At 42.5% G+C, this 19,091-nt stretch overlaps 1 protein-coding gene across 1 annotated transcript in view; it reads right to left on the reverse strand.

Moving 5' to 3' along the window:
• Positions 1-4,614: 4,614 nt before the first annotated feature.
• gli1 (GLI family zinc finger 1) overlaps positions 4,615-19,091 on the reverse strand; it is a 50,477-nt gene continuing 36,000 nt past the window's right edge. The window contains exons 2-13 of the mRNA XM_068712378.1: positions 17,104-17,213; positions 14,616-14,848; positions 13,384-13,485; positions 13,075-13,273; positions 12,515-12,683; positions 12,203-12,310; positions 11,260-11,400; positions 10,994-11,143; positions 10,691-10,855; positions 10,105-10,347; positions 9,671-9,974; positions 4,615-9,428 (exon numbers count right to left, since the gene is read on the reverse strand). Of these exons, the coding sequence (XP_068568479.1) occupies positions 6,871-9,428; positions 9,671-9,974; positions 10,105-10,347; positions 10,691-10,855; positions 10,994-11,143; positions 11,260-11,400; positions 12,203-12,310; positions 12,515-12,683; positions 13,075-13,273; positions 13,384-13,485; positions 14,616-14,848; positions 17,104-17,174 (4,443 nt within the window). The 5' untranslated portion in view covers positions 17,175-17,213 and the 3' untranslated portion in view covers positions 4,615-6,870. The remainder of the gene's footprint in view (positions 9,429-9,670; positions 9,975-10,104; positions 10,348-10,690; positions 10,856-10,993; positions 11,144-11,259; positions 11,401-12,202; positions 12,311-12,514; positions 12,684-13,074; positions 13,274-13,383; positions 13,486-14,615; positions 14,849-17,103; positions 17,214-19,091) is intronic.

The raw sequence follows: 19,091 nt of genomic DNA on the forward strand, positions 1-19,091 counted from the left end.
TGATAGTTTTCTCCGTGTGTTATTTTCGTTTAACCTTTTTCCTCGATACTTAGAACTGAGCTCACTTGTGAATCCGCATCTCGTTGATGCTGCAGCGCAAACTCCTCACACGTCTTAACTTGTTTCTTTATTAGATGCTCGACGAGGTGCAAATGAGGCTGTTAACTCCATCTTGTTACGTTTTCACCACGAAGAGGTTACACTAACTGCAGGTTAATGACAACAGGTATGTGCGCCCCCCCCCCCCCCCCCCCCCTCTCATGTTTTATGCCTTGACTGTTATGCACGTCGCACCTGCGCTCGAGTACCCTGGAGTGGACCCCGTCCTGCGCACCATTCACCCCTGGATGGCTGTAGGAAGTGGTGCATTGGCAGTCCTTTGTGTTGCAACCTGGACCGTAATCTGTTTTGCAACTGAAAAAAACATCCGAAATAAAACTCTAGCACAGCGTTCAGGACCCCCACCTTGGCTTTCTAGGGCCCCCCCACCTCTTCCTAACTCTGCGAGAGAATAAAAGCGAGCCGGGTAGCTTTTCACGACGCATAATGTGTCCTGCTATAGAGTGTGAGCGGAGTAAACAAACGGGGATCTGACACTGTGAAACAGATTAGAGAAGTGAAAGACCGATTACCTGCACGGATTTCTTTAGAGGCATGAGGATTCAATTGAAAACCCAAATCCCCCACAAACAGTAGCCCGGATTATAATTATACATTGCTTGTAGGTGTTAACTATCAAAGCATAGAAAACAGATTAGTTTAAAAACGCAACAAAACGATTGCTTATAGTCCCTAAAGTACTACTCTCATAATCCTTAACACAATTGTAGCATCTATTTTATTCTTTATGTACAATACACCAATTTAGTAGATAAATAAAGTACTTCTTAAACTTCATATTATAATAATTAAGTGCCCTTTCTGTGTAGCTAACAACAGTTAAATCTCCAACCACGTCAAACGTGTTGTAGTTTTCCAACACTGCATGAGCTCAGGGTCACATTTTAAGAAAAAAACTTTTTCCCCAAATTATCAGCTCATGGTGGAAAAACTAAATACTCCCCCAATCGTCCCTTCACCCATCCTGGCTGCTGGGGGTTTGTCTCTTAATGGATTCTGGAAGAGAAAGCATCCTGAAGGTGGGGAGGGAGCGGAGGGCCGAAGAATGACAGGGACAGAAGGGTCATCACGGCTCTTTGTGGAGGGATGGATAGAGGAGAGGGAGGAGAAAAGGAGGGAGGCGAGGAGGTGGATGAGGAGGGGGGCAATAAACTTTGCTACAGATGAGGGTCACGGAGGTGCAGAGGTGCTTAAGAGGTCCTGGGAGCTGTTTTTACAACAACAACAAAAAGTTATGGGCATATGCGGCAACGCAGTTTATCAGTTTTTCACGTGAATCATTTTTAATTTTTAATTTAAATTGGGTTCAATCATACTGTACATTTCTGACTCAGACCTGATTTGTTTAAATGTTTAGTATATAATTGAGGTTTGTTACATGCAACCTGAAAGTTATAGGTTTAGCTTTTTATTCAACCTAAAAGTTGTCATATTGTACTTGAAATGATGGGTGTAACCAATCAAAGATAAAATATGTTTATGTATGGAGTACTCACCTGTACTCTAATGCACTTCTTTTAGATGTGCTTAAATACGCACCTTTTGAAGTGTTAATTCATTTGGTTACTGAAGGACTATAGCGAATGTTTGCGCACAGTCTGATTTCGGTTTAATGGTTGTGCAGTGTAAAATAAGTACGCAGTGGTGGTAGTTTTAGCTTTCTACTGTCCTGTTAAAACAACTACTTCTTATACGCACACACTAGGAGGAGCATGGAGGAAGCAGTCCCACTGGGGTTTTGTCCCTGACTGTGGTCTATGGGTTCAAAGCTTCTTGCATGGGGAGGAGAGCCCTTAAACAGCATATTAAGCAGGAGTTAATTATATGCCAGCCTAAGTGACAAAGGAAAAGAAAAGCCTCCCTCTGAATGGCAAGACAAGAAAAGAGAAAAGTCATTATGCTGCCCACTTCTTTGCATTTGAAAAAAACTCTTATTTTGGCATTTCCATTTGTAACTCTACAGAAAAGAGGAGATCACATTGTAGAGAGTCAAACACATGTCTTTGCATCAGTGCCATCTAACATTTTACATTAGAGTCTAACTCAAACCTGTTCAAGAATATGGTTTGAAAATATACACGCACACATACACACACAAGCACACACAAACCACACGCTTACACTCTAAAAAAAGAAGATATGCGTAACAATCACTTTGGCCTGAGGCAAGACAATGTTTCCAGGAAAATAATCAGTTAAGGCCCGTGTGCTTTAGATCTGAAATGTATGTAATTGTATCAAATAAGGAGCTAAATTCAACATTAAACAAATACAGCAAAACTATTCAACATTTACATCAATCATTTCTTCTAACAAAAACATAGCCTACTCTGACTTATTTAAGTTTGTGCACCTCATTCCAATGGTGAAATGAGTGAACAGGACTTTTGATGTGTTGAACGACTACATATTAGTGATATTAGTGATGTCTTTATATCCTAATCTGGTCAATCTAGAGGATTACTTCTTTGTACCAAGGTGTAGGCCAATGGGTATTAGCTGTAGTTTTTTCTTGCACTAATATTTTCACAAATGTGTGTATTCAACATGTAGCCATAAAAGTGTGAATTATTCAATTACGTTATTCTCCCTTTAATCTCCTATCAGCTGATAGGAAACACCCTATTTGACCCTTTTGTGGAGCTCTAGCTATTGTTTAAAATAACAAATCTGGACATGCCAGACTGCAGATCAGTAGTCTGTCAGGAGAACTTCCCCTTCCCTCGGAGCGAATGAGTCAACTTCAGCCTCCCTGCCAGGCTGTAGTGGCTGCCGTGAGTCTGCTGTGCCATGCCACAACACCACAATGCCAATATAGTCCAAGCACACTGGGGCCCCTGAACCAAATATGAGCCAGCGCTGTAAAAAGTAATGGTGGTGATAGCATTTTAAAAATATCACATTAAAAAGTTACTATAAAAGTTCACTAAACACAGCAGTTTAAACTACAGCGTCAGCATACGACGAGGTGCTGTACAAAGTGCCGAAAATAGCGAACAAGGCGGAAAAGTCTCTTGGTTTCTATATCAGGAAATCAGGATATTCTTATACAGGGGGTTTCATATTCGAGTGTATTGTGACTCACCATAGGTGTGTTCAAATCATTAGGAAGTTTTTCAAGTCTGCTTGTGGTTTAGGGCGTAGGCAGCAGATGTAGGTGCGGTTGCTATGGTTACCGACAATTAATACAGCTGGATTTTTGACCGTGACTATGTTTGTCACACAATTTTAAATGGACAACTGCTCCACATGACATGGGGGGAATTGATATTTTCAGCATCCATGGTGTAATTACCCAATTTTAATTAGGTTGTAAATATGTCTAATTAGGCTATTAGTTTTACTTTGTTGTGATGTACCTAGATAAACCTGAATACGTGTACAGCAATGTGCTTCACTATCACAGGGTGATTAAGGGGTTAAAGACAGAGAGAAGGAATACACTAAATTAAATTTATTCTTTTTTTTTTTTTTTTAAATCACTCTTTGGTTGCACTGCTCATAGCTCACTTCCACACCAACATATCCTGTGATGTGAAGTCACAAATAAACATGACTTAATGTTAGGAAGTCACAAGCCAAACATATTGGGAAACCCCTGCTGTATAGTTTCATATAAAACTATATTCCCATTACTTTCCCATTTTATGTCTTTTAGATGTCATGTTGATAATATTTTGTGAGCCTTGTGTCGTTGCTCTTTCTTACAGCATCCAGCGGCCCACAGTGCCAGTCCCCACTGACCACAGAGAGCCCGTCCAGCACTGATGTCACCGAGAGCAGCCATTTGTAATGCTCATCCACTTACTTACTGTAGCTGCCGAGCAGATCACTGTAGCTCATAATAAACTGCATTAACATGCAGTTCTAAATCATAGTCATAACAAGAGGTTTTTCCAATTAGAACAAGGACAAAATGAAAGACGATTTAGGATAAATGTCATCTGCTTGGTCGGTTGGTTAGGCTTTTAATCATTTTGGGGTATAATGTTGTTGGATCACAATTATGCAGAATAGGGTTTAACTGCTTACAGGGATTATTTGTGGCGTACCTATAATCATGGTACATCTAAAGCGATACTTTAAGCTTCAAAGTTCCGTGTGTCTGTAGTAGCTGTAACATTAGTTGTTTCTTGCACTAACATTTTCACAGAATATAGTTTAACTGCTTACAGGAGGGATTGATGATGCAGTGTGTGCAGCATTCAACTTGTGCTGTGGGGGCTTCATTTGTTGTGAATGAAAGAGAAATACAGTTGGCTGCGTGTTCTCAGGCTGTACTGCACTCTACTGGAGGAAAGACGTCACTGCATTAATCCACCAGGCCCAGAAACAAGTGTCATCCAGCGGAGCAGGCGTTCTACCCACGTCTTTACTTTGAGCCTCCTAAATGTGAACAATGTGCAGATTTGGCACATCACAGCATTTGATTGTGTGTTGGATCAAAACGTCACTTTACAACAACAGATATGAAAAAAACAAGTTTGACAAACCTTCTGCATCCATCCCGCTGAACATCTTTATTCATAAACTGGTAAAATATAGCACATTTGTATAAAAATGTAGAAAATTGTACACAAAATATAACACTTGGCTTTTGTCTATTGTAGTTAATGCTACTATTATAGCTTTTAGTTGCTAAAGGTATTATTCTTTTGCCAGCAAAAAAGTCAGAATGAAGGATGACAGTTATAAAAAAAAAAAGAAACGCACACATAGAAGGCAACATCCATAAAGTTCATTAATATAAAAAGATAATTTTATACAAAACATCTCATACATTCTAAGGAACAGCACTACCATTCAATGTTCATGCCCTTATTGCTAGTGTTAGTGTTGTGTTAAAATAGACTATTTGTGCATCTTTTTCTCAGTCATTTTAAGGTGTCTTTGGTAGGTTTTACACTTTTTCCAAAATGAAGAAATGTTCATTCCCGCTAATGCTTAGTAAACTTAGAAGCGACGTTACTATTTTATTCTGAAAAGTCTCGTGAAATGCTTCCGCAATACATTAATGTGGCTTTAATAAGTCTAGCTGTGCTCAGATGTGTTCTTGAATGACTATTAAAAAAATACTGTGATAATTCTTGATCGCTATCAAAATGAGGTTCATGTAAATAGTCATAAGAGACAGAGACCTTTCCACACAGTGCTGCGGTCAGTGCAAAGCCACAGTGTAAAATTAGTTCTCCTACCAAGAGCTGCAGCCTTCCTCTGTGTGAAACAGCTCAATAGTCGCAAAGAAAGTACCTCATTATACCCATGACAATGTGTATTTTACTACAGTGGCAGTGGTTGACAAAACTCCTGCTTCTTGATCCCCTATCCTGAATTAGTAATGCAGAATTTTCCTTAGAACTCTTCTTTGGGATTAGAGCCGAAGTGCAGCAGCACTGAACTATGAATGTACCTCAGTTTCTCAAACATAGGCAACTATTACAGATCTGTTAATAGATACAAACCAGCTGACTCGGGTTTCATTCAAAATAGTCGCCATCCTCATCTGAGTTATTAATACACCAGACATGCTGTAATGTAGAGGGGACTGCTGCACACATATTATAATTGAGCTTTACTCTTTTATCCCCTGTGAGTGTATCTTATGCAAGAGCAAAGAACTTTCTGTGTTGCAGTTACAAACACCGCTGGAAAAAAAAAAAACAAGTACAAAGCTGCTTCAGGAACACCTACAGTAAACATATGGAGTGCAAACTCTCTGTCTGGAAAGGCAATTACAAAATACATGTAATCTGAACACCAAAGATTCAAACACCAACAAGTCCTGAGTGTCTGTGTGTGGACTAGGTGTGTGTGTGTCTGTGACTACATTCTGCAGGTGTGGGAATACTGATATGCCACTATAAAGATTGTGTTGCTCATGACAAGGAATGAATCCCTTGCAATACAGATTAATATTTAGTAGCACCCAGAAAGGATTTCTCAATCACTAAAAGCACAACTCAAAGTCTTCACTCAGCTCTCCAAACAACCATCTAACAAACTCCTGTCTGAACATTGGGCCTTCAGAATCCAAGCAGTCTATCACAAGACGGGGGACGATTTATCCACTGTGTCATTGTCATATACACAACATATATAAATGTATATAAAACTTATTTACATGCATCCTTCTCTGCTCCACTGTTGCCACAGCACCATGTGACTGGAATGCCTGTTTGGAAAAAGTTCAGTGTCAGTTTCATTTCAGGCATAGAGCTCCGTGTCTTACAGAAAGGCACAGAAAAAATACCAAGGCAGCGAAGGAACAATACAGCGAGGGAGGTTGATCAGGCACCTTTGGTTTTAAGGTTTCGGGTGGGGATTCTTACAATTTGGAAACCCGTGATGGGATCACATCAATAGCTTTGTCTCAACTTGCAACCGAAATGCATTACAACATATCATCATTCCTGGTATCCAGTAGCAACAGACACCTTATGAGTTGCCTGGCTCAAATAAGGGCTAATGTGATGGATTTACGTATAAAGGCTTATAGGGATGTATAAAACCGCCCAGAATAATTATCCATTATATGAAATGATCCATTCAAAAGTTTGTCTGTCTTACCCAAAGTTAACATTCTTGCAATATCCCATAAGCAACAGTATTTGAGTGTTTTAAACCCCATGCCAGTTACCCCTGAATACTGGGTTTCATACACTTCCATGTGGGATCTCAATTAAAACATTAAGAACTGGCCAAGGCCTCTACTTGATTGCTAATCTGGGAAAAATGCCCCAAAGTCTTCTTCTAAGACAGTGTGTTCAGGTATTTATTCTCCCCAGCCAGCGAGGTAAGCATGGACGTCATGTCGCCTACAGCCATGTTGGACAGACCAGAGCCTGCAGCTAGGCTGACAGAGGTCTGGGGGGTGGTGAGGCGGGATGAGGCCTGGGAGGAAGACCCCGGCTGACCCTGAAGGGGATTGTTGATTGGGCTGAATGAGGAAGACTCAGCATCATCAATGATGGAGGTGAAGTCTATGCGAGCATTATCCAGGTCCAGGTTTTCTAAGGCATTGGAGATGGGGCCAGATTCAGGATAAGGAGTCATAGGGGGAGGCTTTGTACCACCTGTTGGGTCCAGGTTGGACCCCATACTGTGCTGCTGGTTGAGACAAGGTCCATTCTGGGGGTCCATGTGTTTGTCCATATCCATGCTTATCTGGCCTGAATAGTACATGTTGTTATTGGAAGGAGAGAACATTTCATTTTGCTGGTGCTGTGGATGCTGAACTGGAGGAAGTCGGACCGCTCGCCTGGGGCTGGAAGTGGAGTGGACAGGGCTGAGTTGGGGTGGGCTACCCAGGTAGCTTCCTCCTACCTGTGACAGGCTGTTCTGGCGGCTGAGAGGTTTCCGTCCCTGAGGGGGCCTGGGGACCACCATCTCCTGGCCATAACATGAGCCTTGGAGACCTGTCAGCTGCTGGTCTTTAGGTGTCACAGAGCTGGGCCCTCTGCTCTGGGCCGGGGGGCTCATGACCAGGTTCTGGTTGGGGTAGGATGGATAGGGCTGGCTTGGGTAAAGATTCTGGTTTTGGTGCTGTGGACTGTGCTGTATCATTGCTGTCTGGGCACTCATATCCATATTATCAGATAGAGGAGGAACTTTTATGCCACTCTGCTGTTGCTGTTCTTGTTGCTGCTCCCACATGAGTGCTTGCTGTGACTGTACATAGTTCCTCACCATCATCTCCTTCACCTGCATCATTGGGGTTTCTGACCTCTGCCCATCGGAGAGCGCAGTGCCAGCACAGCCCAAGCTCAAGCCCTCTCCACTGGGGAAGGAGTTCTGGTTCTGCCCTTGAAAGTCACAGCTGGGATTGTTAGAGTTCCTCATCAGAACCTGGCCTGTTTGCTGTGGGTAACCCTGAGGTTGCTGGAGGAGCATCCGCTGCTGTTGGAGCTTTGCACTTTGACAGGCATTTCCGCCTCCCATCCCAGGGTGGAACTGCTGCTCTGGCTTGATGGTGAGTTTGTGGGTTCCATCAGGACTGTTATAGAGGCCTGTCTGATTGTTGAAGTGGGCCTGTGTCTGTTGAGCCTGCAGGCTCGGATCTAAATACTGCATTCTTCGCTGGTTCTGGAGAGCATGGCTGGAAGTTTGGATTTGGCTGTGGGACTCGCTCCAAGGGCCTCCAGCATCACCACCCTGGCCTGTGCTAGGGTAATGGGGGCCTGAGGGACTGAGCTGGCAGGTGCTCATACTGTACTCGGCCTGCTGGAGAAGTGTATTAGACATGCCCTCTGAGTGAACAGGCCGTGCTTGGCCCATTGGATTCCCACCAGCCCTGGAAGTGATTTCCGCTCCCGGGTTCTGGTAGTGCCCCTGCATGTAACCCTGGTCTGGGCAGCTCAGAGAGTCATGGCTTGGGGACAGTTGGTTTCCAAGAGAACCTCCAACTCCTCCAAGAGTTTGATGCTGTTGCTGGTATCCCATGAAGCTCCTCTCTCCAGGGGGCATCATCATGGAACGATCCCTGCCATCAATAGGGGCAAGATGAGGCTCCATGCCCATGGCCTCCATCATTACATTCTCTGTGATGCTAGGTGGCCGAGGGGAGTACAGGTGGCGGGCGAGACTGGTGTCGGAGCCCCGGTGTTGCAGCGCATTCCTTCTGCCCATCATGGCTACATTATTAAGACTATTGAAGCGCTTGGGGAGAGCTTGTGGATCTGCTACTGATCGAACCGGGTCACTGGCTCGCCTGCTGTTGTTACCTGGAGCCTGGTGAGGGTAGATAACACCAGTGCCATACTCTGTGTTGGCACTGTGCCTACGTGGACCACCTTGTTGAAGGAAAGGAGGCAGAGGCTGCCCCTGGTACTCACTCAAAATACCTCCTCTTCTTGCTGGAGTCCCTGGCTGCTCCATGTTGGGTAAAGGAGTAGGTGGTGGTCCACCAGTTGCTGCAGCATATTTGGCCTTTAGGCTGTATTGCTGGGCGGGTGTTAAATTAGGAAGCCCTGGTAATCCTCCTCCTCCGGGACATGGAGCGCCTCTGCGGTTGGTCTCAGGAGACAGGGGGTCTCCCCCACTCTGCTCTGGGCTGAGGAGGTGACATCCTCCCCCTCCTCCCATTTGTGAGACCTCACTGGAGCGCCGGCTGGACAAGTACGGAGACACCATGGAGGACCGGCGGCTGACGGTATATGCAGAGCTTAGGCTGCTGGTGCCGCTACCTCTCCTGTCAGTGGAAGTGCAGCCAATCGATGTGCCACCTCCTAACTCGTGACTGGACAGCTCCATAACTCTGCGATTTGAGAGCAGTGGAGAAGGTGCACACATTCCCATATTCTCTCCTGGACCTGAAAGTGAACACCCAGAGGGAGAAAGCGGCTTAGAAACAGTTCGTCAATACAAACAAAGAATGTAAATTTAGATGTCTGATTGAAATCAATCATAGGTCAGTTATGTTTTAATAATTAATTATTCAGCCAAGTTGAAATATTCTATTTTGTGCAACAATTCAGACTTCACCAATATAAACTAAGACTATGCTCACAACAGAGTTCCGAAGATCAATCTGTTATTTCATCACAGAACATACCAGGAAGTGCAGGTAGCTTGTTACTGGCACACCGGCCGGGAGGGGTTGGCCTGCGGATTTGCTTCAGCTTGTCAATCTTCAGGTTCTCCAGCCTCTTCAAAGCCTGAACAGACATTCCCATTGTTCCTACACCTACTGGCTCCCCTCCTCCACCTGCAACTCCATCCTCCAGTGCTGTGAGATCCTCCAGACTGCCAGCTGCGTTTAGGTTCATCTCAACCCCGCTGTCGTTGTTGTTGGCGCTCCCCAGTGGAGAACGCTCGCTACTGCAGGATGATTGACCACCAGGGCTAGGCTGGGATTTCTGAAAGAAGTGATGGAATGTATTATTATTTTCTAACAAAACTATGAATGTGGTGATTTAACATTGGAGCTTTTCTTATTGTTTTATATTTAAAGAATCTTGGAGGCCATTAATAAAATGTATCACTCACCAAAGCAGTTTCAGGAGCCAACAGCTTGCAGTCCTCCCTGCGTGTCTCCTCTTTCTCCAGCAGTAGTTCAGAGCTCTGGCCTCCAGGGGTCATAGCTGAACCAGGGGGCCGAGGTCCGGTGTCTCCACGATGCTTCTTGGTGATGTGGGCTTCAGGGCCGTGTACCGTCTTCACATGTTTACGCAAAGAGCTTGGATCTGTGTACCGCTTAGTGCAGCCGGGGATCTTACACACATAAGGTTTCTGTAAAAAGAGCGAAGCATCTGTCAATACACACATTCTTGATTGAGTGTGCACAGTCTTGCATACCAAAATGGACTTTACTGCAACTTTTACCAGTTTACCACTCTTGGCTCAATACAAAACTAATTTACAGAAGCTGACATTATGGACATCCAAAATATTTGCAGAAGAGTAAATCTCTACAAGACTTTTTATTTTAACTAACCAAATACAAAAACAAAGCTAAAGTAAAGTATTGGTTTACTACAGGTTTAACAATGTACCCTACAAAGACAGTTGTCAAGGTATTGTTCAAACTATTGTATTTTACTTTATTACGTTTCCGTGGTGCACACTATAGTACCTCGTTGGAGTGAGTTCGGTTCTGGTGCTTGGCCCGGTCTGAAGCATTGGAGAAGGCCTTGTTGCAGCCTTCATGTTCACACACGTATGGTTTCTCACCAGTGTGAGAGCGCAGGTGGGTCTTCAAATTCTCCAGGCGAGAGTAGGCCTTATTACAGCCCTCGAACTAAAACAGAAAGACACAGAACTTTTTTTATAACAACGGTCAAGTTCCAATAAAGAGCACAACTTCTAAAAGCTGTAAAAACAGATATAGAAACAGAGGGATAGAAAGTACATAGCCTGAGACTAAAGATACACTCACAGTACACTTATGTGGCTTCTCTCCTGTGTGTCTGCGCATATGAACCACCAGCATGTACTGGGCTTTGAAAGGCCTCTGTTCTCGAGAGCATTCCTGCCAGTGACACACAAACTCCTTCTTTTCTCCATGGATGTGCTCATTGTTGATGTGCTGTTAAATAGAGATTCCCATTAATAATCAAATTGTTCTCCTGTAGATACCTTTTTGTTAACAATTCACTATTTCTCTTGCTTTTTTGTCTTTCAATCGGTTGATCTATGTCTTACATGAACTAGCTGGTCTTGCGTGTCAAATTCCTTGTTGCAGCTCTCCCAGTGACAGTTGGTTTCATAGATGGCCTCTGGTTCAGGCTTTCCGTCCTCCTTGTCCAAGTCATCTCTGCCATCCAGTAGACCCAGGAGAGGGTCCTGATGAAACACATGAAGGAAATAGTGTACAAATAAAGGTTATTTTGGACAAGTACGACAGAGCCCCACATTCTGGCAACTGAAAAAGTGTGTTTTTAGTGGCGTTAGGTAGGATAGACATTAATATAATTAAATAACTCTTAGATTTCCTGCTGTTATTTATCATTATTTATCACTACATTATTCAGTTGGCTGAATATAATAGTTTTATAATTGGTATAATGTGAAAACAACAATGCGCATGCCCAAAGTCTTTGGCAATGAAAGACGTCACAAATTTGACACCAAGTGAGGCCGATTACCTGTTGCCCCCGCTGCAATTTGATTGGCTGACAAGTCGTCATTTGCTCATAGTTGTCAGAAGTAAAAGAAGATATTAACTTTGGATCATCTTCTACAGCACAAATTTGAAAATATGACTTCTGAAGAAAAAATGAGATTTAACACCTCGGTGCCCACCAGTCATGTAATAGTGCATCTGTGCAAAATTCTTGCCCCATTTTTTCTCACCCAAAATCGCCACTGTGTACAAACATGAATTTACATATCAGCTATCAGCCAGTCCTGTTCTGCTGTAATGAACTAGTGCTACATAAAAGCAGAAAAAAAAATAAAGTACTTTCTTTGCATGCTGACTATAAGACCTAGACAATGGTCAGCAACACCTGCAATATGTATCAGTCAAATATGAGCAATTGACATATGATTTTATACTGCAGCTTGAGTATTTTACAAATCTAATCCCAAAAATGTAAATATATAAAGGTGAAAACTTCTTGTGAGAATAAGACCGTTTCTGCACCTGAGTGCCAGTGGAAGAAGGACTGGCCACATCTCCCTCTGACCTCTCCTCCAGGCTCTTTACATTCATGCCATCCATCACACCTCCCAGCCCTGGCTCTGTCTTCAGCTACAAAAAACAGAAACACACATCATATCACCTTTTTGACTCTGTCTCTCAAAGACGTTAACATTCATAAAATGAACACATATTTTGAATCCTCTCTGTCATAGACCTGTCTCAGCTTCCTATTCCCTCTTCCCATCCATCCTCTCTGCACTGATACTGAATTGCTTTGAGCGCTTTGTAAAGTGAGTCAGAGGGCCGTCTTACGTGTCCATGCTTGGGTGGAGCGTGGAGCCGAGGATTGTGGGGCGGTAAGCGGGAAGCTTGGCAGGGACCTGGTGTGTGTCCTCCCAGAGGCGTCCCCCCGCCTCCTCCATACATGGACACTTGTTGCCTGGATTGGCAGTTTATATTGCTGGAATAACCGACGGACGGGCTGCGGAATAACAGAGAAAACAATAATATGACAACTTTAGGAGAATAAAAGGGACTGGTGAGATATTCAAATCAATCATGAACTTTGACATTTATCATGGGCGGATAACACCAGTAATACTGTTTTCTCTTAATACTGAAATATGTTAGCTAGATGGTGTTTGAAAGTAGAAGAGGATGTTAGTTGATAAATATTGCCGTGCTGATGTGGCCAAATGAGGGGAGAGAATAGCATCAAACTTCATGCCTCAAAGTAAAATATTGTATATTATGATGCTATTATAAAATCAGGGAAAGTGCAGCAGATACTTTGAATCCATTACCTTGAATATTGGACCTTACTAGTCTAAAGTAATGGATATTGGTTTTGGTGGAATGGTGAAATATCTGACCTCATGGCGCTCACAGAGAGATGGCCATAGGAACTGGCCCCGTTAGGGTTGCAGCGAGAGTTGACGAAGGCCACCAGGGAGTTGGGTGATGTTCGGATCACTGTCTGCAGGTCTACACTGGCATCAGACAGAGGAGAGATGGACAGAGCTCTCTTTTTACTCAGCTTCAGCATGGAACGAGGTGTGGAGAACCTCGAGCCTGAAGGCGAACAGAGGACAGCAAGAGGAGGAGGGTTAGCGTTGATGGTACAAAATATTTTAAGAGACCTGATTTGTATTCAAAGGAAACGGTGGAGAATGTTAACTTACCATCACCTGAGCCAATCTGATCAGAGCCAGACTGAAACTGGCAGAAGTTGTGATGAGAGGACATCATGTTGTTCTGGTTACAGTAGGGGGTGCTATTGCCACCTGATGGACATAAAGGACAGACAGAAACACTGAAACACACCACTGCCAAGATTCACATGAACATCTCTGTGTGTTAGCAGTGTGGCCCTGTGTGTGCACACACATATACACATATACATATATATATATATATATATATATATATATATATATATATATATATATACACACATATATATATATATATATATATATATATATATACACACACACACATATATATATATACACACATATATATATATATATATATATATATACACACACATATATATATATATATATATACACATATATATATATACACACATATATATATATATATATATATATATATATACACACACACATATATATATATATATATATATATATATATATATATATATATATAAAAAACATCATGTTTACCTGCAGCCTTGTGCATCCAACAAGAGCTGAATGGTCGAGCAAGAAAGGATAGACACTTACATTGAGGTTGGCCACAAGCCAATCACTTATTTGAAGGTTTACTGTAGGCACAGCAGCAAGAAGCACTTCTAGCTTTTAAGTAATGACAAGTGAGGAAGAGCAACAATGAACTGCCCCGCAATGTTTTATGGTCTAGACTCTTTCCTCAGTTAGCGAAGTAGAATTGACACAAAAAGACTGTAACAGTAATCCGCTGCCATCTCACTATTCACTATTCACATATTATGTTTTTAAAGAGTCTATTTTCTAGAAAAAGCTGAAGATACCCCGTGCGCAGCGGCGCTTGTGTTCTCTCCAGTAATGCTTCTCTCCCAGATGCAGCTGGTGTAGGGTAAACCAAATTAAATATAACACAAAATACTAGCACACACCAGGGTTCTGGGATAAACACTATTTTATTGACAAATTACATTGAACAATAAGAAGGAGCAAACTACGCGTTTCGTATGTTGCTTCATCAGTGATTAATTAGCCCAAGCTGCTGTTTCTCTGAGTAACAGATTATATCTCAGCAGTACAACCGGCCTTCTGTTGAATGGATCTTTCCTTTTGTAGAAATCTGGGTAGTCTCTGTTTCTCCCTCAGTCTCTCAGGTATCTTTAAATCCAAATCAGTAGCAGCTGTGAGATTAAGGAGATGTAAAAGATACTCTGACTTACCCTCTGTGGGCGGCATGCCCCTGTGGCCCATCATACTGTGTGGCGGCGGGGCCTGAGGGGGCCTCATATATTGATCCATGCAGTGGCCAACCCCCTGTCCTGGTCCTGATCCATGAGTCATACTGGGAGTCATGGGATTATACATAGCCCGGCAGTCCTGGGGAGGGCCGTTGAGGAGCGGTGCACGCAGCGAGGACACATCACTGTAGGGCGACTGGTCTGATGGGACTAGGCTGCAGATATCATAGAAATGTATCATTAATCTGAAATTATTGCAAAAAAAATGCTAACTGTAAAAAGACATGATAGGAGCGGTAGAAATGGTAGAATGTGCTGCAAAAAAAGAGCAAATTTGGGCTTGAAACATTACTCTTTTTTAAAAAAATAGAAATAGAGCGGTAAAGAGTGTCACTGAGCATCACAGAGGAACATATTAAGTAGTGGTAGGTGCGCAGATTTGAGACCCTAAAGTAAGTAAATAAAGAAAAGAAAAAGATAAATAAAGAAATAAAATAAAGAAATAATCGAATGGGAAAAATACACATTGAAATAATATTGTAGTTTTCTGTGTTTTCTGTGTCACTTTTGGGCTTAGATAAATGTGAAACGATTGTGCCAATTGAAAATCTTCTATAAAAACCACCTTATCTATTTGCTAAAACATTTATAGTAACTTTTTAGAGGTGGTGCACAGAGGGAAGCATCACTGCCTTGTGATGTTTGGTGCTCGCCACTAGATGGAGTATAGCCCTCATGTTGGTCTTCACTGCGGACACTTACTCATCTGGGTTTTCCCCTACCAAACTAGAGAAGGGAAGCTTCAATGAAACTTTCCAGCCCTCACATGAATTTCAATGTTTTCTCTGACCTTCCCTCAGTCTCACTGGTCAGTTCAAAATCTGTCTCTCCTCTTCTTTTTCTCCTCGTCTCTGTCCCTCTCGCTCCTCTCCTAAAAGGGAGGCAGACTTCATCTATCCACCTCCTCCTAAGTCGTCCTTTCAGGTCTTTAATTCTTTCACCGCAACGTGTATTCCACACAGGAGCTTAATCTGTCCCCTCTAATCCACTGTGCTGGTTCCCCCCGACTCTACCTCTCCCTCCCATTCTCACTCCTTTCTCCCTTTCTCTTCTCCCATTCACCCCTTCTGTTCCACTTCTCTGTTTCTCCCCCTCCCTCTCTCTCTCTGTTACTTTCTATCTCCTCTTCCTCTCCCTCCTGCTCCTCTGTCTTTCTCCGTCCTGACAAGCCACCTTTCTCTCCATCTCTCTCTGTTTCTCCCTCACTCTGGGTAACCTGAGCGGGGCGCGAGGCAGTCATGCAGAGCGCAGCGGGGCCTGGTCAGCCTGTAATTAGCAGCTGTCAGAGAGAGGCCGAGTCCACCCGCAACCTGGGTGGCATGTGGAAGGGAGGGGAGGAGAGGGGGAGGAGTGAGGGACTGAGCTAGCACTGCGTCCACAACAATTGCAGCGAGACCTGCAACCTCAGAATATCTGTGTGATTAAAATAGGTACAGTTTCTGAACAGCTAGCCCGGGTCTGTCCAGTTAGAAAATGTATTGCTACGATGTCAACCCTGTACAGAAACAACAATTAGTGATTTTAGGAGGAGCGCTAAGAATTTTGGCCGTGCGCAGTGACTGTGCACAACTTGTTGAAGTCTTGTTATCGCAGTGAGTTTGCCAGGTTTTATACCATTGTGCGGACCATATCTGTCAACACACGCAATAGAAGTGCCGGCTGGTTAGATGAACTGTAAGCCTGGATTAATCTGCTGGGCCTCTACGGTGACTGATTTCTCTCACAGATATACCGTTAGTGTTGTATTTGTTGGCATATTTCTGTCCTCAATATTGCACTGAAAGTTTGTCTTTCAAGTACATTTGTATCTTAGTTTTGAAAAGATATTATTTTCAGAAACTGCTGTGTATGTTTAGTTCCATCACAATATTACTAATAATTTTGTTGGACGATATATCATCCAAGAAATAATTGCGATGAATGATTTTATTGTCATTTATTTCATGCCACTGATATAATGATTATATAATGGCATATATAATAATGCAGGTACAAAGAGCAATGCAATTTTAATTCCTCATAATAAACTAAATAAAATAACAAAAACTAAATAAAACGCACAATCAAACCAGTAAATAAAATGGTCTTTTAGGCTGTTAAGAAAATGTGCAATGCCTGAAGTTTGGACAGTGCCGACCTCCCTTCTATGTGCAAAAATAGCCTAAGATAACCTCACTCTAACTATGTACTTATCATTGAGAGTGGTATAGATCATCTCATTGATAAAATAAGTTTTATCTTATCTTACTCTTGGAAAGAAAGGAAATAAGCAAATTTCCCAAAATGTTGCACTATTCCTTATATTTCTGAAACCCTTTTCACATAATTCACCACGACAAATGGAGGTTAAAATGCAGCCACAGAGCGATGAGTGAGCGATGAGTGAGCGATGAGCTAACTACTGTCTTACCCTCTGGAGGGCTGGCTGGGTGAGGTCTCGTAGTGATACAGCCCCTGGTGTGGCTGCATGTCCACTGGCATTGGAGCTCCGAGACCTACTGCTCCCCGTACAGCCTGGACCTGAAACACAAAGACAAGGACATGGTTAGGGTGAGATGAGGAAACCCAAACAAACCCCACCAAACTAAACTAAACTGCTCCGCAGAGAAAAAGGCAAATGGACAAAAACAATTGTGGTTTGGGTGGAGAAAAAAAGAAAAGAAAAGAGGTTGTTAATAACAGACCAAACCAAGCAGTTCAAGAGTAAAACAAGCTCCCTGTGAAAAGCTTGAGTCTTGAGTCATACTCACTCCAAACAAAGCCAGTACAAAGTACTAAATCCATTACTCAAGTAAATGTAAAAATGTAAAAACCACAGTAGAAATAAAGTTTAACATAGTAAAAATACGTCTTGCAGTCTTGCATTCAAATATAACTTGCAGAAAGTAAAATACAGGTTAGAACTCACATTTAGCTAAGAATAAAAAGCAACAGCAGTTACAGTGAGCCATGTTAAGGGTGGTGCTATACCTGCTTCAATCCATCATATTTCTTTGAATTAGTTTATGTTTGGAATAATAAATATGAATTGCAAAACTTTTCGTAATTACAGGTATGTTCACAATTAACGTGATTAAAAGGTCAGTTATGAGGAGGTTTAAGTGTAAATTTATGTCTGAGAATTGAGTTTCCTAAAGCTCTATTTGGATAAATGAAATTTTCATAAGTAGTGATCTCATAAATTAACATTAATGTCCCCTAAATAGCAACATAAAATGGTGTAAGCTCTACAAATTGAACTTTAAAAGCAGGTCATGTGATGGTACTGATGTGCCCTGATGTGCCCTGAACCCTGCGACACCAACAGTGGGCTTGGCCGTAATCTCTCTTCTCTAAACAAAGTCGTGCACCTCAAACACTGCTGACTGACACTAAAAACCCGCCGCACCTTCCCATCCTGGAAAGAAACGATCGGCGTGGAAAAGACCTGCAGAAGAAAATCTGGGTTTTGCCTCGAAGCTTAAAAAAAAAAAAAAAAAAAGCTGGTGATAGTGGCAACAGAAAAATTATAGTAGAACAAAGCGGTCTTTTGTATGAAACTCATATTGAGATGGTATCTTTCAGCAGGAGTGCATGTGTAAGGTAATTCTAGCTGAGAGATCTTGGGAACAAGCACCTGCTTATTACATCCAACCACATCAGTGCAGGTACTAATAGTCGGGACTGTGGGCTCTTACATGCTTACACAGGTAATTAGGACAAAAACAATACTGTACACGTTGATCATGTTTGTGTCAATACAGTTTTACCCTTTTAATCCTAAACATGCTTCTCTATTTTTTTTCTTTTAGATGATCTGCAGTAATAATTAAAAAAAAAATGCAACATTAAATGTTTACATTGATTTGAAAAAAATCTGACTACCTTGCATTATTCTTTTACTCTACACTTAAGTCCTTGCCATGCATGCAGAATCAAAAATATTCCATTGCTGCTGTTCATGTAACAAGTGCTTAAACCCAAACTGGGAAAGCTCCTGTCCACTGCAGATGAAAGCTCTGTTGCCGGGCCTGTTATGCAGTAGCACAAGTGTTAAAAGGGCAGCAGGGACCTATTTAAGCCCACAAGCCGCCAGGGGGATTTGATACGCAAAGTTAGCGAGTGGCTAAATGATGTGGGCGGTCCCGCGGCTAATTGCATATATTCAGCGCCTGCTTCGGATGTGTGTATGATAATTAGCCGGAAGCGCTAAATAGAGATCTCGCCGAGCACCTCAGCTGTCCAGAACTCATAAATACCGAGAAGGGGGTCGCCAGACAGCCTGTCACAAACACACACACACATGCACACACACACACTGACACACCTGTCAGTCTCGCCAGGGGGTAGCATAATAATCTAGTGGCCACCAAGTCTGCAGAGAATGTGTGTGTGTGTGTGTGTGTGTGTGTGTGTGTG

The sequence above is a fragment of the Cebidichthys violaceus genome, unplaced genomic scaffold (genome assembly GCF_023349555.1).
Source record: "Cebidichthys violaceus isolate CVI_PGR_0920_01 unplaced genomic scaffold, fCebVio1.0.p SCAF_17, whole genome shotgun sequence".
Lineage (NCBI taxonomy): Eukaryota > Metazoa > Chordata > Actinopteri > Perciformes > Stichaeidae > Cebidichthys > Cebidichthys violaceus.